Source organism: Plectropomus leopardus, chromosome 6 (assembly GCF_008729295.1).
Source record: "Plectropomus leopardus isolate mb chromosome 6, YSFRI_Pleo_2.0, whole genome shotgun sequence".
Classification (NCBI taxonomy): domain Eukaryota; kingdom Metazoa; phylum Chordata; class Actinopteri; order Perciformes; family Serranidae; genus Plectropomus; species Plectropomus leopardus.
The window spans coordinates 26395953-26419235 of NC_056468.1; the positions used below are offsets into that span (position 1 = coordinate 26395953).

The 23283-nt window shown below is 38.0% G+C and overlaps 1 protein-coding gene across 2 annotated transcripts in view; it reads left to right on the plus strand.

Annotated features, from left to right (window-relative positions):
* slc23a2 (solute carrier family 23 member 2) overlaps positions 1-23283 on the plus strand; it is a 52183-nt gene that overhangs the window by 10265 nt on the left and 18635 nt on the right. The window contains exons 2-5 of one of the 2 annotated variants that reach the window (XM_042487448.1): positions 10337-10563; positions 13470-13568; positions 15955-16071; positions 19106-19263. In XM_042487448.1, coding sequence (XP_042343382.1) covers positions 10459-10563; positions 13470-13568; positions 15955-16071; positions 19106-19263 — 479 coding nt within the window. In that variant the 5' untranslated portion in view covers positions 10337-10458. The remainder of the gene's footprint in view (positions 1-10336; positions 10564-13469; positions 13569-15954; positions 16072-19105; positions 19264-23283) is intronic. The other variant, XM_042487449.1, reaches the window with a different exon arrangement.

Below are 23283 nucleotides of genomic sequence, written 5' to 3' on the forward strand. Positions count from 1 at the left end.
GAGTGTGTTTTGAATTAGGAGTAGTAGATTTAGAGTCATTTTCCAAGTTTGTCCATTGTGGTTGCTGGCCTCTGTTTTATATCATTTTAAACTGAATATCTTTGAGCTTGGACTGCTGGTTGTGCAAAAGATATTTGAATTAGAAAATTATTTTGTTTGAAAATTCCATAAAAAAGAGTAGTAATTTAGTAGGAGAAGAGTTAGAAAATAATTTCTATAAGGCTAGGGATGTCCAGAGAACTATTTTTTTAATTATCATAATAAGATAAACTTATTTTACAGAATTTTTTTTTTATTTTTCTGTCTTAAACAAATTTTCAGGTAACTGTCATGTACTTTTTTAAATGCAATTTCTAGGTAATTTTTTGTACTTTTTACTAATTTCTTGCCTATTTTTGGGTCATTCCTTCTTCAGTTGCTTATTACCTTCTTACCACATTTTTGAATCAAATCAAACCAAGTTGCCCAGGGTTTAAAGGGTTAATCAGAAATAATAATTTGGGATAATTCATTTATGAGCATGTGTGAGAAAACGGACATGACCTCAAGTTTCACATCGCTATGGAAATATCTTAACCTCTACAAAACTACAGACTGCTGAACATCACTGAACCACTTAACCACAACCAAGTTTTGCAAACATGTTCAAATGCTTTATCATCTCAGGTAATAAAACCATTATGGGACTAAATGAAGGTAATGTTTCTCCACCGTTACTGTATAAGCAAGTGAAACTGGTTGCCCTACTGGGAACAGCAGCAGGAGTCTGGCTCGGGTAGGCTTAAAAGATTTCATCAACTTAAAGCAACAATAGATGCCTTTTGGACTTGATGAAAAAATGCCTGAAGCTGTGGGTGGTTACAGTACACGCCTTTTTTTTTTGGAGAAAAAATGTTTTGTTTTTTTTGTTTTTTTTTTAATCTAACCTTTAACACCCATTGATGTGCTGCTGATAGCATGCTGTGTGGGTGTAGGTGTTGCTTTGAGAGGGGGCTGGAATTACATTTAAAGGCTGAACATCTCTATTCCCCTGATCTAAATGTAACAGTCTTTCCTGCAGCTTTGGCTTTTTTAAACTGAGGAATGCGTTGTGAAGCACAGCATGTTAGTCCACCTGCTGTGAGACGGGAAAGTACAGAATAAAGTAGGATTTATCTGGCTGTACATCAGCCAAACTATTAAAAAAGGCAACAGCATAGGTCAAGTTAAATTTTTATATGGAAGTTGCTGAAATAACCTGCACTGTAATTAAACTCATTAGTCAGTTTAACATCTTAGTTGTACTCTCTGTACAGTTATCGCAACCCCTGGTGGAGTCATTCGCAGCTTTTTCTTTCTGTTACCGCCTATGTCAAGCCTTTCGCCAAACTTTCAGCTGTGTCTGATGATCCAGATGGGAGCAAGTGTAAATCAGTTAAAATGAATATCTACTTTTACATATGTAAGTTATGGATCATTGCAGAAAATATGCTCTGTAGCTAACAAATGTTTCTGATACTTGCATGTTTTGTTTAGCGAGATTATCAATTTTATGATTTTAGCAATGGCAATGCAATCGCAAGAAGTAAAAAGCTATGGTTACACTTGCATGATGTAACGTTGCCATCACAACGTAAAGTCATGTTGTAAAAAAAAACATTGACCACAAGACTAGGGAACAGACAGTGTTAAAAAATGTTAAATCATTTCCGGGTTTAGGACTCATTCCTGAAATGCAACATTAAGACAGAATGGAAATAAATTAGAAATAGAATAAATGTGTAACTAGGAATAGGAATAAGATAAATACAATAAATAAAACCATAAAAGTTAGACTAACTATTAATTGTCAAAAAAGTGTGCAAATTGAATTAACTGGCAAATAACTAGATAAATCTGAATAACCAGGTAAGATCAGATCAACAACCAGATGAAAACCCAAACTGTAACTAAACCTTTTAATGTTCCTTTATGTGACATTTTTATTTATGATTTTAAATAAATGATAATAAATAGGCATCCTCTAAATTTAAAGGATTTTTATTGCATTCTATATACTGTATTATATAGCATATATATATATATATATATATATAAATAGATAGATACATAATTCTTAATTATTGTACTTTTGTTTTTTACACAAACAAGAAAAAAAGAGAAATAATTCTTATTTTTAGCAGTATGTAGAACATAGTTTAAATCTTAACACATACACATTATTTTGTCATAGTAAATTTATTCCGTCTTGACAACAGCAAACATCTGTCTCTGATTCATCCAGCCTAATTAACCAGCAGACTTCTGTCCGTCCTTGGTTCGTCATTACATCAGGACTAAAATGTTTACATTGAGTCGGCCTGCTGCTCCTGTAACTGCGCTGTTGAGACATTCTCTCTCTTATCTGCATTCACCTCTGCTCCACTGACAGGAAGTTGACCAATGTAAACATGACCTTGCAGGCGTTTTAGAACCCCCTCGCGCCCCCATGAGGAAATAAAACCCCTCACGTGTACCATGCCCAGTAATAAGTCGCCTGCTGTCACACACAAACATGCACTCGTGTGTTGACATATTTCTGTCTCTTTACTTTGGTTTACACCATTATTTCATCGTTCAAATTGTTTCACAGCAGTTGACAGGATGTAAAAGAATTTGACATAAGGCTTGTGCTGTGTCATGGAATTCCGATATATCAGGGTATTTGAAAATACCAACAGTATGTTTTTCTCTTTGTATTAAACTGCTAGAGATGCCATATTGAGTGAATGTAGTGCACAGCACGGGCCATCAGAGATCCGTCTCTACTGTTGGAGCAGGCTGAACTGAGTACGAACTGAAATGAGTGGTGGGGATTAGTAAACACTTGGCAAGCAACAGCATCTACAGCCACCATATTTTCACCTCCAACTCTGGATTAAGTTTATTTTTTAGTGTTTTAGTGAATTTTATTTTGTTTCTGTTGAGTTTGAATAAATGTTATACAATGATTTAACAAGGCAATTAAGCTAGAATGAGTTAGGTGACAGACTCGTAAGGTTGTATTTTTCTGTTCAGTTAAGGAGTGTGTGATAATATTCCCTGTCTTTTCATTTTGTCAGCTTATTTTGTTTATTTATTGTATGAAAAAAACTAAGAGAGCTTGTTGAGTGTAGTCACTCCACGCCAGGAGGTGGTGATGGTGAATGCCATAATATACCATGTACTCTTGTGAAATGTATGCAAGGTATAAAGGTGTGGGAAAAGGTATTAATGTCCAGGTGTCTTGATTTGACTTCTCTTAGATTGGTTAGTGATTTATTACTAAGAGGAGATGAAAAGACTGATGGAAAATAAATCATCTATTATTCTGATTACCGATTGATCATTTTAGTCTTTTTACAAGCTGGTTCAGGTCAGTGATCGTTTCTTACAACAAAACAGGAAATTTGTCGGCGTCAACTTGGGTTTGGAGAAAATGCAATGGGCCTTTTTTCCACTATATTCTCAATTATATATTGTTGTAAATATAATCCGATTAATTGGTAATGCAACCCCAATTCCAAAAAGCTTGGGCACTGTGTAAAATGTTAATAAAACCAGAATGCAATGATTTGTCAAAATGTATTTATTGGTGTCTTTTACTGTCAATACAAATGTCTGATTTAAATGCCATGTGAATAGCTGTATTGGAAATATGTTAAATAAAAAAAAAAGGCATGTTGAATAATTATTTCCCCCACTGTATGTGTAAATCATTGCATTTTGTTTTAATGTACGTTCAACACAGCATCACTTTTTTTGGAACCTGTGTTGTAAAGTAATCATATGTTGAAGCCGTCATAAAGATGCTTATATTTCTTAATGTGAATTCAGTCCTCTATGCCTGAAAAGTTGCATTTTTATTAGACTTATATATCAGGACACACTTCTCAGAGATAACTGTTAATCAGCTGAAGGTTTAATCAAATCCAGATTTGCTGACTGAACATCAGAGTAACATCTGAAGGTGATGGAGTTGATACACACACACACACACACACACACACTTGTATGCACACTGGCACACATTTGGCACGAGAAATGAAAACGCCTACACAAACAGCTGGTGTGAACTCCTCCTCCTCCAGTGAAGTCCCACACAACAAGCCTGCACAGGATCCACAGATCAGGTTACCATGGTAATAGATCCAGGCGGTAACTCTGTCCACGAGCCGGCTTTTTCTGGGTTGAGTTAAAATTACCACAGCAGTTGTCTTTGTTCTTTCCCGCTCTTATTTTTCCTCTATGCTTATGCATATTTTTCTTCTCTTTCTCTGATACTCTCTCTAACACACATGCATCCTGCTTCAATCATTTTTTATATGTTATCTTTTACATAATCTTAAAAGTTGTGTTTATGAAACTGCAAATTTCCCATGTTACATAATCACATAAGCTCAGTTTCAGTTCTCTCATCTCTCGCTACAGTTCCCTGTGTGTGCGTGTCTGTGTGTGTGTGTGTGTGTGTGTGTGTGTGTGTGTGTGTGTGTGTGTGTGTGTGTGTGTGTGTGTGTGTGTGTGTTCCTCATCAACACCAACAGACAGAAACAGAGAAGAGTCGTGAAAGGTGTTTCTGTCTCTTGGGCGACGACAGTGCAAAAGGGCATTTGCGAGGATGTCATGCTACAGTAGCACGGCTGGCTCCTCTGGTGTTAGCCCACGCCTCATCAGACTTTACGTCGCCCAGAGGCTGCTGGGATACTTTCTGTCACACTCCACATCTCCAGCTGATCCACAGTACTGACAGAGAGCCACAGGCTGGGAAGCACTGATGTCAATTGTTAGCTCTGTTTTCATGTGCTGTGTGCAGTATTCACTGGTCAGAATATTGCTTGTAGGGCGAAAGACTGCCTTCTGATGATTTCCTACTGAAAGAATAATGGCGAAAACTAACATAAATTTAAAAAAAAATACAATTAGAAGGAAAAATTGTCCCTATAAAGTAGTGAGGCTTAGGCAGTATTGCCTATTTGCCTTTTTGTCTGTATATAAATTGAAGCTACAGGAATGTATTGCATAATTTAGAGTAAACACAGTTCCTCTTAGAATTAGAAAGTACCTTTTAAAAACAAAAAATTAAGTGTGCCCAGGGTTCCAATGGTCATGGAAAACCTGTTAAGTCATGGAAGTTCACAATCACATTTTCCAGTCCTGGAAATGTAATGGAAACTAGTAAAAATCACTAAAACCTTTGGAAAAATCATGAATACGCGGATTTGTAAGGCATTTTTCTTGGCTTTATCTATTTAGAGAGAGGGGTGTGGAGGGTATGTTTTCTTTAAAATTGCCAATATTACTCCGCTTATCACAACCAGAAACAGGAAAAACAAAAACTGTTGTTGGATTTGCAAATATCCAGTGATCCTTGAACATGTCATTTGGGATGCTGAAATTATATTTGAATAGAGTTTGAATTTAATATATTTGAAAAACACTGGAAGAGTGTGACAAGGAAAAAATATATTGGATATCTTGTTGTGGAAAAGTTTTGAAAATTTGTCCATGGAAATTATGGCATTCCAAACAATCATGCAAGATTTAAGTTACTTGGCTGGCTTCTTTTTTCTCTCTCATTTTTCCAATAATTGCGTGCACCCTCTACAGGTGGGAGACTTGATTCCAACATAATTCATTCTTGCTGCTTTCCTAAAGCCATATTTGAGACTAAGACACTAACTTGCTTGTGATTAAATGCTGTCTGTCAAATTAACTTATGTCTCACCTCCCTCCTCCTCCTTATCCTTGACCTCTCTGCCTCCTCCCCCTTCTCTGCTTTAATCTCCTTTTCTTCTTCTTCTACTCCTACCTCTTCCTCTCCCCTCTCTCTTGCCCCTTCCACACAGATGCTCCCAGCCGCCCAGCTTGACAGGAGTGATGGGATGTGTCAACTAGGTATTACACCTATCCCAACATTTTACACTGCAAGCAGGGAGACTGGCTGGGTGGGATATTTTTTGGGAAAAAACATTTTAAAAATGTTTTAAAAAGCAGAATACAATTTTGGCATGCATCAGCTGATGGTTAAAATAGCATTTATTTTGTGCAAGTTTATCTCCAGGCCTACAGGGTTCATAGCCAACAAAAGCCCTTTTCACACAGGGATGGATCGATAGGGCTGCCACAAAGTCCTTTCCTTATGGAGCCTTTACATTTTTACACAGAACCAAACTATGGCAGCATCGTGCCCCTTGATTGTGTGATTTTAGTTGGCATGCCGGTATTGGGGAAGTAAAAAAGCGTGATGTGAAACACAACAGTGTTGGCCTCTATAGTGTGGCATACATGTATTGACAGGGCTCTAAACAATCACAAAGGCATAACATAAAAATGACAATCTGATCTCGTCCTCTGCTTGGAGGATTAGGAGCTCCCAAACGTCATTGTCTTACCATTTTGCAGACGATTTTGACCGCTGTTTTTCTTCTTTGAGTTAGCCACTAACAGCTGCTAGCTGCTTTTTAAATCTCCCACTTTGGATAACATGCTTAACACTTTATCAAAATGTCAAACCCATCCCGCCTGTATTCCCCTCCAGCCGGCTGTCCCTTTTACCTAGTCGCCGTTTTCGGCATTGCTACTACCTCCACTGCCGGCTTAAGGGCGGCAGAGGTAATTAAAATGTGCCCTTATTCTGATATTGCACCTTTGATTCCTTTGTTCTTGGGTTCCTGCCTTGAACAGGCAGTGTTGAAGGGGCTAAAGTCAGCGGTCTCAGCCTTAATTTTGTCCTTAGCGTTAATATAGGATATACTTAATGTCACAGCTCTTGCACTTTAAAAATTGCTCTTTCAAAATAAAAACAATTACTAGCTCAGGCTTGCGTTTTCTTTTACATGCACTCAAGAAACATCAGGACATCAGGTTAAGTTATTTTTTGTGATATATTATGAATGAATAAAAAGCAAAGGATGTAACACTCCTACCATCATCCTGTACACATACATAATAACAAATTTGGAGACAAGGAAATAGGAAGGGGAATAAAAATTCAACAAACAAATAGTTGATTAGTTATATGAGCTGTTTTTTTTTTGTCAAGCTTGTTTGGTAACTGGGTTTCTAAGTAATGAATGAAATGACCTTTTAAATAATGTAACAGCTTTGCATTGTGCCCAGGAAAACAGGATCCTCAGTTCACTTTTCATTCATCTATATGACTATTTATCCAGAGGGTTTGGTCAACATTTGAAGGTTCCAGTGATCCATTTTATTTGTCTTTTGTGTTGCAACACTCAAGTGAACCATCAGTTGACCCTGACGATCTTGTACAATATCGTCATGCGATGCAGTTTCATTTAACACTTGAGCATGATTCATGAACTGACTAATGCAACAGTCTTATTGAGCCTTAACAAGATAAAAGACCATGGCACTGTAATTTTAAAACATGGAAACATCCTTTGTTAGTTCCAGACAGCGGTGACAGAGATAGAACCTGAGATATCTGATGTTTGTCTGATGCGCAAAGCTCAATTCATTCAGTGTGTGGCTGAATATCTATTTTTTAACGTAATGTGAAGACCAAACCATCCTGCAATGTTTTGTCAGAGATCAGCTTGTTAGCTCAGCTTTATTTTATCAGATCAATCAAATCTCATTGAGATAAAGATCCATTTTCAGAGAGATCTCTTTTATAGAGACTGAGGTCAAAGTGCATATTATATAACATAACAACACGACAGTTCAGTCACACAGCAGTCATCACTATCTCTCTGTCTTACACACACACACACACACACATATTTTAATTAAAATGGGCTTAAGTTAGTGACAGTCCTCAACCCTGAGATATTGGCAACTTTTGACTTTCTCACACTTTTGGTTTGATATTTTTCAATCTAGACTCTATTTTCTCTTCTCTTGGTATCTAAGTGACAAAAGGCAGCAACTATTTTTTTAAAACTGGTCCAGTAATGAAAGAGAGCGCTATAGCACGCAGCAGCGAAACGGGCTTCTATGTAAACTTTCTGGGCATGTCCACTTCATAAATTCACATCCGCTGAAAGTGTGTGATTCTTCCACTGACGGGCTCAGATTGTTATTGTGATTGTAAGTGTCCGACAACATCATGGAAAGGATCCCACAGAGATAGACCCTCTCGTTAAAGAGTAAGAACCTTTTTGCACCAAATTACAAACGCCTTAACCCACTTAACTCCATTTAATAAACAGTAGTTTTAGCGTGTATAGAGTCATCATATTTTCACATCTAACTGGGAGAAATAAAGGTTTGTGATTAGTTTGTGATTGTTGGGACAGTTGAAAGACAAACCAAGACTGTTTTTTTTGTGAGTTTTATTTTGTTTTTGTCAATTTTGAATGAAATGTGTTTTACAACGATAAAATTACTGTTTATTTAAAAGGAGTCTATTGTGTTTGAGGATGTTGATTTCTGGGCTGTTTTTGTTTAGACAGAAAGGATCTTGCTCTTAACAAAAAGATCTATCTCTGCAGGGATCCTTCTACAGTAATCTGAGCCTGTCAGTGGCAAAAACAGTCACTTTTGGTGGACTACACTGAACATGTCCCGAGTGGTTACGTTGCAGACCAATTTCAAAATGTGTTTGTCCCATTAGTCACTTAAACACAAAAACATTTTGAGTCATTATTAATGAGAAAAAAAAGTCATTATTATTAACGAGAAAAAAGTAATTATTTATGAGAATAAAGTCATAATATTCAAACCTGCTGCTTTTGGAGACCATTGTCAAAATGAGGGCTACGGAGGATTTGTTTCTTGAGACACAACGAAACCCCTCTGAATAGCCCGTAGATGCATCCAACGATAACCCTGCAGTTGACCAGTTCAGCCATTTCCCCCTCCAGAAAAGCAGCAACATCCTCTAAGTCCGGCTGGTTCTTTCGCCGGAAAAGATGCAATTTCTTGCATATTCTTTTTAAAGTCCTGATACTTATGATAATGTGATGCTGATGTGCCAAAAGATTAAGTATCTCCTTGTTTGTGAAACCTATCCTAAAATACAACTCAACCAAATCCTCCGTAGCCCTCATGTTAACAAGTGTCTCCAAAAGCAGCAGGTTTGAATATTATGACTTTATTCTCATAAATAATGACTTTTTTCTCGTTAATAATGAGTTTGATCTCGTTAATAATGATTTTTTTCTCGTTAATAATGACTTTTTTCTCGTTAATAATGAGTTTAATCTCGTAAATAATGACTTTTTTCTCATTAATAATGACTTTTTTCTCGTTAATAATGAGTTTTTTTTCTCGTAACTAATGACTTTAATCTCGTAAATAATTATTTTTTTTTCTTAATGTGGCCCTAATCCTCCGTCGTAAGGGACAGTTAACGATAAATTGAAAAAAAGTTTTGTCGGTGCCAGCTAAATGCCAGAGATGGTGCACAGCGACATAACTCAAGTTTGATGTCATGGGAACCTTTGTTTGTGTCAAACACAAAAGTTTCCTTGACATCAGGAATTTGAGAATTATCAGTTCGTCTGAGCAGGTATTGTCTATCTGTCTCTTTGCTGCCTTTTCATCACTCTCAGCTCTGATCACTCTGCTCCTCTCTGTCAAACACACATCTGTGTTTCACTCTGTATAATCTCAGCTCTCTATGTATTTGCCTCCTCCTCTCTGCTCACGTCTGTTGGCAACATGGATGATTATTTCTTAATTAATTTGAATATTTTTTTGGTTGGTTTAGGGCTGCAACTTTTATTTTTATTTATTTTTTACTACAAATTAGATAGTTAAGTTTATAAAATGACAGACATTTCTTAAAGGCCAAAATGACATCTTTAGATTTTTTGTCTACAGATAAAGAGATTTAGTTTACTACCACATGAGACAAAGAAAATGTGCGAATTCCTCATGTCACAGTTGAGAGGCTATCAACGTTTCCTTCAATTTTGCTTGAAAAATTCTCATTGATTATCATAATAGTTGATAGCTGTTGGAGGTTTAGATCACTCCATAGCAGACAGCAAATTACCTGAGTCAAAACTGATGTCTTGGGATGTGTACATGATCTAATTAGCAACCAAAAAACCCACAGCAGCCAAAATAGAGATGTAAGGTTTTGAAATGTGTATTAGATCTTTGCATTTGAAAAGCTACAAGCAGCATAATGATTTCTTTTCCCTTGATAAATGATGAGTGGTCGCTGTAAACATACTTTGCCATCGGAAATAAAACATGACAATTAGCGACAACAAAAGACCTGAGATAAGTTTTGAGAAGACGTGCAGCCTGGCAGCCTCTCGGGCTTTGGTGTGACGAGACCGTCACAAGTTAGGATATTAGAACCTTTGACATTATAAATCAAGATATTAATCTCGCTGTCTGTTTGTCTCTTTTGGTTTCCCAGCAGATGAGTCAGTCCTGGACGATGTAATCGGACTGAAGAATTCATCTGCAGTGTTCACACCGGAGCGAGACGGAGGAGGGACAGAGAGAGAAGAAGACGAGGAGGATATCGAAGACACAAGGATGGGCGTGGGGAAGAATACAACCTCCAAGACGATGGACAGCAGCAGTGAGGGAGGAAAATTTGAGGAGGAGAGCAAGCATGGCGCCGATTTCTACCCTATTCCGGTACACAAACAATTGTTATGACCTGGCTATAAAATGATAAAAACAAAAGACAAAACCACAGGTGCATCAGGAACATGCAGCAGGAACAGTATTTGCCACGCTTTTGCGCGATGGTTGCGTCCTGAGATAATCAGATTTCATCTTTAGGAATGCAGCAGGTGGCACCGCATGTCATATGGAAGTAACAGCCAGTCACAGCTGGCAGATATCTTTCCCTTCCTCCATACGTATCTTTCTGTGGTAAATATGAAGAAGCTGGTGATCACTTTTGTGCAGGCCTGCCCAGAGCTTTACATCCATCCTACCAACAATATTTGAGGCATAATACACACAAAATAACGCTGGGGAGAACATCAGCTCTGCACTCAGGATTTCTACTTAGTAGGCTATGATTCTGTGCAAGTTATGGTCACTTGGCAACCTCAGACGCAACCTGCCTCCTTTCTCCCGAAAGTTTGCACCACAGAGTAGGCTCAAGAGGCGGCATGTGTCCCGGCCCTGTGGCAGTCTCACGTGAAATAACAAAGACAGGGTTTGGTCAATATGCACGCAACCTAAAATGTCTGTCCTCTTCCATCTCCTCCCTCTGTCTTTGGCTCACATGCTCAGATTTTTCATTGCTTTTCCCTTGACTCTATTTTTGTGAGCACGGCCTGAGTGTACACACACACACACACACACACACACACAAACTGTATACTTGGTGGTCAGTCGGTGCACGCTGCTGCTCAGTCCATCCATTTCCTTTGTTTGTCCTGTTGGTGTGAGACAAGAGCTTCATGTAGGTCAAAAGGCAACAATAGCACCTTACCTTAGACTCATTAAACAAACACAAATTTCTGCTTTAATTTAACTTTTTTTAATCATAATTCCAGTGATAAAAATTAGCCAGGTACATTTACACAAGTTCTGACATGCTTTTTTCTCCAAAGAGTACTTCCAATTTTGCTACTTAAACTTATCATTAGTGCTAAAGTAACTGTATTAATTCATATTCAAAATGACTCAAATGACTGTTTAGTGTGGAATAGGGCCATCATAATATAAGATTTTCACTACCAGCCCATAGTTTTAGTTTTCCAATTTCACGGTTTTGGTTCAGTATCACCACTCTCAACAGCTTTATATTTTTCAGTAATAAGCTCTAATAAACCTGCACCTGACACCTGCTCAGAACAATTTGGCAAACTGACAAAGTTGGCAACCAGCTGATGAAAACAGTTGAGCAGATGAAGAGCCAGATATTTCCCTCAGGAGTTGGTAGAAATCAAAATGGAGCTAAAAAGCCAGCAAACCTAAATTCATCTGTTATCCAAAAAAACATAACTGTGAATGATGCTAATGCTGCTAATAGTTTCAAAGGTCTTTAAAGACACATTACATACAGTACGATGTGTTTAAAAAAAACAAAATCAAGAACAAAAATCCTGTAAATTATTGGATTAAAAAGTATGAAATTAAAGAAAAACTAATCGGCAACTTTTTGATAACACATTTAACATATTAACTTGGTGAGTTTATACTGTCAGTGTTGTAATTACAGCTTGTTTCCAAAGCATCCAAGTTTCAATGAAATCAGTTCAGTTCATGCAGGTACTGAGTCCACTCACTCCATCCACTGAATTTGCCTGAAATCAGACAGAATTGTCAGCCTGGAGTGAGCAGATTTTAAGGTCGGGACGCAGGCAGCCACAGAATAAAACTTTCCACAGAGCTGCGGCGGTGACCATGAAGCCTGGCTTCAGATAACCTCTGTCCCGTTTGTTAGAACAATCTCAAGGCTTCTTTTGTGTCGTTTTCTGGAGCCGTTCAGAACAACACAAGGTTGGGAGGGGGGGGGTGATTGGAGCTTAAAGTTTCCTTTTGTTTGTGTGTTTGTTTCTGTGTAAAAGCCTCAACTTTTAGACATTCTTTTCCAACGTTTTAGAAATTCCTTCGATACATGCACAGACTCTACTGTCCAGTGTTAAATCTGGGGCAGTCGGCATGCAGAGGTTTTTCTCAGAAGGGATTGCAGGGCTGAACAGTAAAAACTAGGCTGTAAAAAGGACTCTGTAACAACACAGTCAAGAGGGATTGCTGGCAGTTAATGGATGAGCGTCTTTACACACTTTAGTCTCTTTGCATCTTGTCCCTCAAACATGGAAACATCCAAAACTATATCATCTTCAAATGTAAGCTTTTAGTCCTCTTCACAATGTGTCTCTTCACACGCCTGGAGGGGATCATGGATTTGGCCATGTGAGAACCTCTTTCTGTCAACAGTCAATCTTGCTGCTACTACTTGAACAATCAGCCTCATATTTTGTGCTCACATTTATGACTCTATGCTCAAGGATCTCTTGTGGTTGCAGTGATTTACAATTGCTGAAAACCTCTATTGACTGTTTTATACCATCATTAACCACCGACTCCTAACTCTTCTTAACCAGCCAGTAGAGGCTGCAGGATACATTTAGGCCTTAGTTGTGTTTAAAAAACTGACATACAGAGAAATGTTTGGTCTCATTTTGAACCAGAGCATCTGCAGATTAATTCTATACCCAATATGTTATGATCCACTAAAGTCAGGCATGATACAACATGAATAAATCTCTGTTTTTGTTGTCTTTGCGGCCATCTTGACTGCAAGGGAGCCAGGAGGGACAGTTCCATTTCTGTTTGATTTAACATTTCTGTTGCTTTCTCGAAACGGCATCGCACACACTTACATGAAGATTGCGACTTGTGCATCTCACCTGTCTTTTCATATGGTCTTGTCAGACGGCCAACAATGTGTCAACACTGTGAGCGTTCTCCTCTATCAGTTGGTTGGGTCAATGTTGCTTTGGCAAACTGTGATTAAGATTGCCCTTTTCTTTATGAAAGGAGAGAGATATTAATAATGTGTGTGTTTGTGTGTTTAGGTGGTGGTGAATGGCGTGGGCGGTGCCAGTGGAGACCAGGATACTGAGAACACAGAACTGATGGCTATCTACACTAAAGATAATCAAGGAGCAGAAAAGGTAACCACAGAGGAAAAACGGAGAAGTGAAACAAACAATCCTCACGTGTCGTTATTAGTCATCAAAAGTGCTATTTTACTCCCGAATAAGCCTGTATTAAGCAGACTGATACATGGTCACATGGTGCAGAAAGCTTACTCATAATCACTCGCAATCAAAGTTTCAAGGACTTTTCTTTCGCTCCTTCACCTTTCCCCGACATTCTCAAAGATGTAATCCTTCAGATTTCAGTCCTAGTGAATTTATAAGTCGTGGTTACCGTAGTAACAACACCTGTGGTTTAATACTACAGTTTACACGCACTTGAACAGCTACTCTGTCAGACATGCAACAGAACAACAACTGGTGTGTGTGTTTACCGTTCAAATAAGCAAACACATGTTGTTTTAGTTGAGATCAGAGCACAGAGCTCACTGTGGCTGCTCCTTCATCTTTCATTACTCATAGAAAAATGTAAAACTCATCCACTGTCTTGTTTTTGTAGATGCATTATTCATAGATGATTGCAGTCAGTGTTGACACTTTGCGGTCCCAGCAGCTGCTTCACAATAAAAGCAGTGTTTTTCCAGATGAATGCTTTTAGTGTGAAGACGCAGCGGTCTGAAACAGTCAGTTTGCTTTATCAATAACTGATTGTAATAGTTTGATACGGCTGCGATGAGAGTAAGCAGTAAACAGTGAGGCTGTTATCAGTTAGACTAAAAAAGCACTTAATTTAATGCTGCTGCATGTGAGTCCCTCGTGTTGATTACCTACCCTGGCAGCCTTTTTTTCTGCTTGTTGTCTGTATTTTATTTGTTTGTCGTGGGTGTATCAGGTTAGGGGTTTGTGTGTAGTTGTATCTTGTTTGGTTTTCTTTGTGTATTTTTGTTGTTAAGTTCAAGAGAATAAAAAAATGACATCCAAGTTTCTAAGCTGAACATCCTAAAGGGATAGTACAATTTTTTGAAGTGGGGTACTTATCCATAGTCCGTGTTTTACCTTTATTAGATGTCCAGTAGTCAGTCAGCACAGCCCCATTTGGAGAAGCAGGCAGCAGTATCGACATGGAAGCCAAGCAATGTCCTGCTGTGGACGGGGATCAGCAACCAAACACATTTTAGCCCCGTAAAATTGCCCTACCTAAAAAAGTAAATAAGTTAAAGACTACACTATACTGAGAATATTTAAACTGCCTTACCTTTCAATCAAACAGCCCTTTCTGACGGGGAAACCACTTACAGCTTCAGTTTCTCACTATGCTCTCATCAAAGCCTTCAGACTCCGTTGACAAAAACAGTAATTTTAGCTCGCTGAGTGCTGGAATTACTGGTCTACCGCTGCTTCGATCAGTTAGTTAGTCTGTGTTATTGTGTGACTTCTGTGAATCTGAAATAACTGTTTAAAGCCAAAGTCACACAATAACACAAACAAAGAAACTGATAGAGGCAGCAGCAGACCAGCAGCTCCTGTCTTTAGCTAAGTTTGATTACTGTTTTTCTCAATGGAGTCTGGCTTTGAAGAAGGTGATATAATGGCTTCAGCTCCCCATCAGAAACGGCTGTTTATATCAGTGTAAAGCACCAAAATGCTCTCATGACTTAAAACTGGTTTTGATTTTTTATGTTCTGTCTATTATGACTTTCACGTTTAGAACTTAAATTGTTGTCGTTTTTGTTGTTTTGTTTTTCCTTTTTCTTTTTCTCACTTATCTAATTTTGTATTTTATACAAAGCAATTTATACTATAAACATCTTGAAGCAAAATCCATCATTATTGATCAGTTATATTTAACGTGTTCATATGTTGACCCTTTTTAGCAAATTCCACATCCAATATTAATTACATTTTCACTAATTATTATGATTAATAATGTGAATTAATAAAATAAGCATATAGTTCTGGCCATGAGAGATGCCTGACTCTTTAAGTAAAAGGATTTGCAAGCTCAGTCAGCTTTACTAGTTTTACCACATCCCTGGTTCTTTGTATTTTCAGCAGTGAAACACAAACTCATTTACTCTGCAGTTAGCATAAATAAAGTACTAATTCACCCAAACACATCACCATGTTATCTTCCCTCCTTTCTTATTGTCACTGTGACTGTGCGTTTTTTTTTTCAGAGAGACTGAAGTCATGTGTTTGGTTCTCTTTCACACAGTCTCTGTTTTTTTTGTTCTTTTTTGTTATCATTCATGAAATTCCAGCCTTTCTCATATCCGCTTAGACGTGCTGTTCTCACATCAACATTTGACGAGATCAGTGTGATCTGGCTGTTATTTTCCTGAACTTTCACATAAAAATATTTCAGCAGAAGCATTATTTTGCACTTTACACAAAGTGAAGTGAACAGGACAAAGTAAACCTGATAAGGATATTCATTCTTTTTGTTTCTTTGTGTGTTTAGAGCTCAATGTCTGAGACGTTGGACAGCACAGATAGTACAGATGCACGGAGAATGGATATGATCTACACTATTGAAGACACCCCACCCTGGTATCTGTGTGTGTTCTTGGGCTTACAGGTAAAACTACATACTGAACTGTTATGTGTCATGGTTGACAGTGTGTGTCATCAGTACTTTGTCTTTAAACTGGAGATATCTCAACATGAGACCTGCAAGACATGCATGTACACAGGTCCTGTATAATCAGTGTGTGTCACATCATCACAGTGGTTGTACTTGTCATCTCAGTGCAGTATTTTTCATCAGACCGTCCAAAACCTTCATTATGCAACTTGACGCTAGAAACAAAAATAGGATTGTGCTTACAGAGGTCATCATGTAGGTGGTTCTGTGGGCTTATGTTCTCACTTTGTGACCACAATGAGTTTGCGTCTGGACTTTTGTTTTGTAGTCATTACTAAGAACATCTTTTAGCAGTCGACCAATATTGGTTTCTCAGGGCTGATACAGATTATTAGTAGTTAATGACACCGAAAACCATCATTTGAAACTGATATGCATTTTTTAGGTTTCATATAGTAAAAGTTCCTCCCATGCCAACACTTTCTTTGCACTTTTTCCTTAATTCATTTTACCGGCGATCATTCAGATAAAATGCAGATACACTGGCCCCATTAATCGGCCAGGTGGATAATCTGTTGAGCCCTTTTACAAACACCTTTTATATATATTTCTGGGAAATAAATGAAAGGACTGAGCACAGAGACCTACTATGGCTTCACAGTCCTTCAAATGTGTTTTGGATTTTGTAATATTCGAGGAAAATACAATTTTAGAAGTAAGAGTACATCTGGATACAAATTAGCATCAAATATTGTATATTGTAGAATACTGGGGCTTAATACAGCTCAGAAAATTCTGGCTCCAGGATTACCAATCACATTAACGGCCTGTTTGTCAGGACAGACTAGAAAAGACTGATGAGTGAAGAGTTGTTTGTCATGAGAAAAGAAATGAACATTACGCTTAAATACCATATATTTTAATAATAATAAATAAACCAGATGTGTGGACTTATTACATGACTTGGACACAAGTCAGACTGGAGTCACAAATGTAATGACTTAAGACTCGACTTGACAAAATCAAAAAAGACTTGCAGCTCAACTTGAACTTAAACACCAATGACTTGTGACTTCACTTGGACTTGAGCCTTTCAACTTTAAAATACTCATTGCCTTCCCCCAAGCACAAATATTAAAATGTATGTTATTTTAAAAGTGTGCCAATTCAGAGCGTCGACACTCAATTCCCCAGATTCACTTTGTATGAACCAGTCCGACAGCATCTAAACAAGTTGAGAGGAGAACCATGAAGATATAACGTTATGTCACTGAGTGCCAGTTGGAAAAAAAGATACTAAAGATAATTTTGTTTGCATCCAAAAACTAAGTAGTGGTTGACAAAAAAGATCTTGACATTTGAAATTGCACAAAAAACATTAAGTCAAGACTAATATTAACATAGTTCGAGAGCTAATGTTTAGCCAGTCTTATTCCACTGTTGTTACAATGGCATTACATGTGGTGAAGAGCGCATTATGACTTGTTTGTGACTTGAAACTAAAAGTTTAGGACTTGGGACTTGTTGGTCTTGACTTGGGACTTTGATGCAAAGATTTGAGACTTAGTGAGTATTAAAACCTGTAGAAATAAAGCCTGTCGGATTATTATCTGTTTAAGATTGAGTAAAAATACTAAAATTTACCCGTATGTTTGATATCATTCACAAAAGGGCCCTAGAATATATGAACTATGAAACTGACATGGCTGAAAGCCAACTTAACATAAGAGCAGGTATTATGTGATGGTGTTTTCTTCTTGTTAAAGGTAAAACAGCAATAGAACAACCTGTCCCTGCATGTTAAACAAAGCCAAACAAAAGCACTTCTTAAAACAAAAAGTAGGAAGGATTCGTGGGGAGGGATGCCTTTCTTCACCTTTGAGAAAGGGAAATTTGAACCATGGGTGTGGAGTTGCAAGGGGGGTGACTCAGTTTACAGTGTATTTTTATTTTTTTTTTGCAATGTTTTGTGTGTTTCTATGCATGGCTTTTGTCTCCATCGAAGACAGCTCTGGGAAATTAGTGGGTAAACATAATGCTTTTACCCTCTGGGATTTTTTATGACATGATATTCCTTAGCATCATTGTGCTTCAAATTTCTAATAAAAATCTAATTAGATCAAAAGAAACTCTACTTATACAGAAAATATAAAATCAAAGCCACCATATGTACAGCTTAATTCCTAAACTATTAAGTGAGTCAAACTAATCAAAGGAAAATTGCATGTGAGACTAACTAACTTGAGATTCAGGGGTTTCCACTCTCACGTGTAGCAGTTAGGCCAGGTGAAATAATGTGGGAGTGGTTTTTCCACACATGATTGTTCTAGCAATAATACAGACCGGTACAGGGATGAATCATGTAAAGAGAATGTAGATGAGTCCCACTGTTGAGTGGCTGTTATTATTAGCAGGTGATTTTATAATAATGTGAAACATTGTCAAATTTCTCATGAACACGCAGACCTGGTAAATGTGCCCTGGGCAGTAAATTTGTTTTCAGTTACACAATTCGTTCAGGAGAGTTTTTCAGGCATGATTATGAGATCATGTTTTCCACCTGTGTACCAAATGTAATGAAAAGGAACTCTGTAGCAGGTTTTGTTTTTTTTCTTCTTCTGATTCAGTTTAAAACAAAGGGTTAAAATAACTTATTTTCATCAAGATTGAAGTTTTAAGTCAAAATATAATGTGGTTTAATGGCTGCCTCTTCTAAAACGCTATACCAAATTACCAAATTTCATTCACATCTGGGTATTGTTTTTTTTTTTTTTTTTTTTTTTTTTTTTTTTTTTGTCCCAAGAGAGCAAAGTTTTCATAGAAGATGGTAATCCTAAAGAAAAAAAGGTTTATGATGATGATCAAATTGAGGGAACTTCCTAATAGATTGTAACTGTGGTATTTCTGTGTTTACAGTCTGTGTCATCAAACTCATGTCTAACAATGGACACACATATACACAGTGACTCTGGGTTGTTTTTTATTTTTTTTATTTATTTATATATTTATAATTTTTTTGTCTTTGCAGCACTACCTGACATGTTTCAGTGGAACTATCGCCGTGCCGTTCCTCCTCGCCGAGGCGATGTGCGTCGGCTTTGATCAGTGGGCCACCAGTCAGCTCATTGGGACCATCTTCTTCTGTGTGGGGATCACCACGCTGCTGCAGACCACGCTGGGCTGCAGGTACACACAAAACACTCTCACACAGACTTATGGAAATGATTTCCGGAAAAAAACCCCTAGAAGACTCATGTCTACACACAAACACCAAACTGCAGCTGTTCTGTAAGTCGTACATCGTGTTCAGTCTGTCACTTCCTCACCTCCCCCTCCTCTTCCTTCGCCCTGTCATCTCTTAAGTACTACTTAAAGACAAGGGTCGTTGTGGACGTTAAGTTCCTCTTTCTCCATCCTTCCTCTTCATGTCGCTCTGAAGTGTGTTAAAGTGTGTTCGCACGGCTTAAGTAGAGGCTCACATGTCCCTTCTTATTGTCATGGTAGGTTCCCCAGAGTCAGTTTTAATTTCAAATTTGTATTGAAATTTAAAAAGATCTCACAGATACATTAAGCAGAGATACGTAATTCCTCTTAATATTTTAAGGGGGTTTATTCTGTCAAAGTTTACTTTAATGCATATATTCTATCAATGTGTGATGAGTTAATGACGCTTTCAAGTTTCAAGTTTTCATTCATGTTACAAAAGGAGTGTTAGGCCGCTCTAAACATTTTTAGACTGGTTTGATATTATGCAAAATACCGGACCAGTACACCAAATTTTACCAGTAGATGTTGCACTTGACTCAGCAACTGCTCCACAAGATGAACATAATTACACAGAGTCCCAACTGCAAGCGAGCGTCCAATTGTCACGTGGCATCCTCAAACATTGGACCTCTTCATTAACATTAAATCCTTAAATATGCACTTTTGTTTCATCATATAAATAAACCATGCAAATATCAGCACTCAAGATCAGACTTGAGATGTAGTTACTTAAAAGATGATTAGAAAGTACTCGCTGTCTTCTTATGTTTGGACCTTTTACACAGTAAACACACCTTTTATATTGTAATATTTACATGGAATGACATGCTGCATTACAATATGAAACAGCAAGTAGGTTGTCATTAGCGATGGTCATTTACCAGAAACTTTCAGCCTCCAGGCAATCTCCCACCAGCCAGCTGCCATCTTTCTGAGGTTTTTGTAGCTCAATGAGGTTTCATGTTGATAATTCCTTTTTGAACTTCAAGAGTAAACTGTTCCTGTTGTGGTACTTTCAAATCAAGTGACAGGAATAATACAAACAGGACGTCCGGCCAGTTAGGACACCTCTTTCATTCACTTCAAATACAAAATTTTGTCAAATGGGTGCAGTGTTATTTTTTCTTGAAAAACTGACTTTATAGTGTCCCGTCTCATCCCAAAAAACACATTAATATTCCCGTGAACAAACAGAACATGCGCCATCTCTACTGAAATTTGCTCTTCATGTTGCTGGTGCTCAGCTCAGCAGTAACTTGCACACGGCTCATCAACAAACAAAATATTATGTAAATCACTCAGTCATATTACTTATTACTAATGCAACACAAACTGGCTTCAGCGCTGTGACACCATTTCTGTTAGGCTACTTTTTGATTTTCCAGACTGTGCCGTTATGACAAATGTTGGTTCAGCCAGTTCGCATACAGTTAAAAAGTTGGTACATCTGACCGGACTGGCAAAAACAGAAATATACTTAACTTTAGACTGCAGAGTGGACAGTAAACTTTCCAGAAATTGAGACAACAGAACAGAGAATGAGGAGATTCCAGAAACTAAAGACGTGGCGTTTCAGTGCGGACCAGAGGAGTGACCTACATGTAGTTCAACTATTGCATCACTTTTGGACAGGCTATGAAACACACAGCCGTGTCTTTGTTGGCTGTCTGCTAACCTAGAGGGAAGTCCCCTGCTTTCAGCAACACGTGTGTTCTTTTGACCCAGTTTCTCCCAGACTTTTTAAATTCTTTTAAACGCAGGCACCTGCTCTGTTTTGAAAATACATTCATATCTTTTTTCTCATGTCACCACAGGGACTGATTACACATATTTCTCCTTCCACCTCCTCCTCCTCTTGTTCCTCTCACAGTCCACAGCCTGCCCTCGAGCCGCCCTCGTTCTTCACACGTCTTGATCCAGTATCTGAAATCTGTTGATCTCTCTGGTTCACCCCTACCTTTGTTTAATGCTCTCAAGCGTACATAATATGATTCAGTCCACCTGATTCCACTCTGAGGGTTATATCAGTCCCATCCCTCACCAATAAAACAACAACTGACATGAGATATTACCTGTTGCCTGGATATTATCCCATCTCTTGGATTTGTGTTTTAATGAAAGCCAGGTCATGTTGGCATGAGGTGTTGTTTTTCTTTCATAAAAGAGGGGCAGTTCAGGGAGGTTAACTCTGACTCTTTTCCCGTTTTTGTAATGAACCATTTCCATCATGTCATGGCAGATTTCTGAGTGTGTCATTATTGCTCCCTCAGCGGCCACTTCTGCCAAATCACCTCATTCAGACACAAACCCAGACAGACACAGATACTCGCTGTTCTTTTTGACACATACTCCATGTCCATGACTGATGCCTCGATGGAAATAGTTTGCAAACATTGTCCTATCTGTCTTTTTTTTAAATTTATTTTTACTCAAACATTCAGTAGGATGCTCAGAGAAACTTTTTGAGGTAAAAAAAGTGGAAACCTTTTGAAGAAGAACTTTAACACAAGTGATTAATTCAGGTTTGAACTATAAAACTGCTATAAAACTTCAGCTGGCTGAAATTATGTTTTAATAGAGTTTGATATGTCCGAAAAACGCTGGAAAGTGTGTGTGTGTGTGGGGGGGGTTATTATGGGTCCTTGAAAAGTCATGGAAAAGTGAAATTTTTTCCATGTGTGGGAACCCTGTTAATTACTTGTGTGGATATTTGTAGTTTCATCGTAACGTTTGTATTCCTCATGAGGATCCTTGATTTACTGTGAAATGAAAAAATGTCTTAGAAACAGCTGAGACAAACAGATGAGGATAAACAAATTCGGCAGGCCTCTTACAAAACTCAACATGACTTTTATTTTGCTCACACATTTCTCTGCTTTGGGGTCAGATCAGGAGTCAGCGACCTTGTTTACCCTCAGGCTTTGATTGGGTACTTTCCCAGTGTCCCAATAAGGATTAAATACAGTATAAGTCCGGAAGCAGAATTTTTTGGGTACATGCCAAAGTCAACAGAGCACAGATTGTCCAGTGCGTCATTCAGATCATTTTTGATACTGATGGGCTTCACTGGTCCCAGGTATTTGTTTGTTCTCATGTCAGTACGGCAGCTCTGCTCATTTATAGCAGGTTAGTTTGGTCACTACCTGCAGAGAAAACTGTTTTGTTAACTGTTACCTCCACCACAGACAGGGTGTCCAAATGTTTTTAAATGGGGGGCCAGATTAGATAATGTGCAGATAGCAGTTGTGCAGGCATGTGCAGATGTGCCTGGGAGGACCTATTTAATAACGTATGGCTTCTGAAGAACAAATACTATGGATGACCAAAGAGACAGGCAGATGTTTGCTCTGCACCAAAACATTTGATGTTGGCAACATGGAAGAAGCATCCTGTTCGGCCAGACTGAAGAGTAATGAGCATCAAGACACCCAAAAGGCCGCTCAACAGACTGCCAGAATTGACGCCAGATGACGTCAACACTTTGGGTCTGCTGTAAGTGTAGACACATTTCATGTCATATTCAATGCTACATTTTGGCTACAATGCCAGTCGTTGGGCAAAGCACTTCATTGCTATAGATGCCTACCTATTTTAAACTGCTCAAATAAAGCCACGGAAATGGGGTAAATTGCTCAAAAAAAGGTCAAGATCTAATGACTTTTATCTCTAACAGCATGGTTCAAGCACCTAAAAGGCAGGATCCTACTGTTTTCATAATGCAACTTAAAAACCCATGTCTTTAAATCCCCACACAGGCTTTCTCAGTCTGAGATTACCCAGAAGTCACTATCAGGCCCACAGAGCTTTAGTTTTCACAGGCTGAGTAGCACTTATCATGATGAGAAACCTTATATTTATGTGTAAAATTGGAGGTGTGTCCCTTTTATTTATATATATATATATATATATATACACACACACACACACACACATATAATA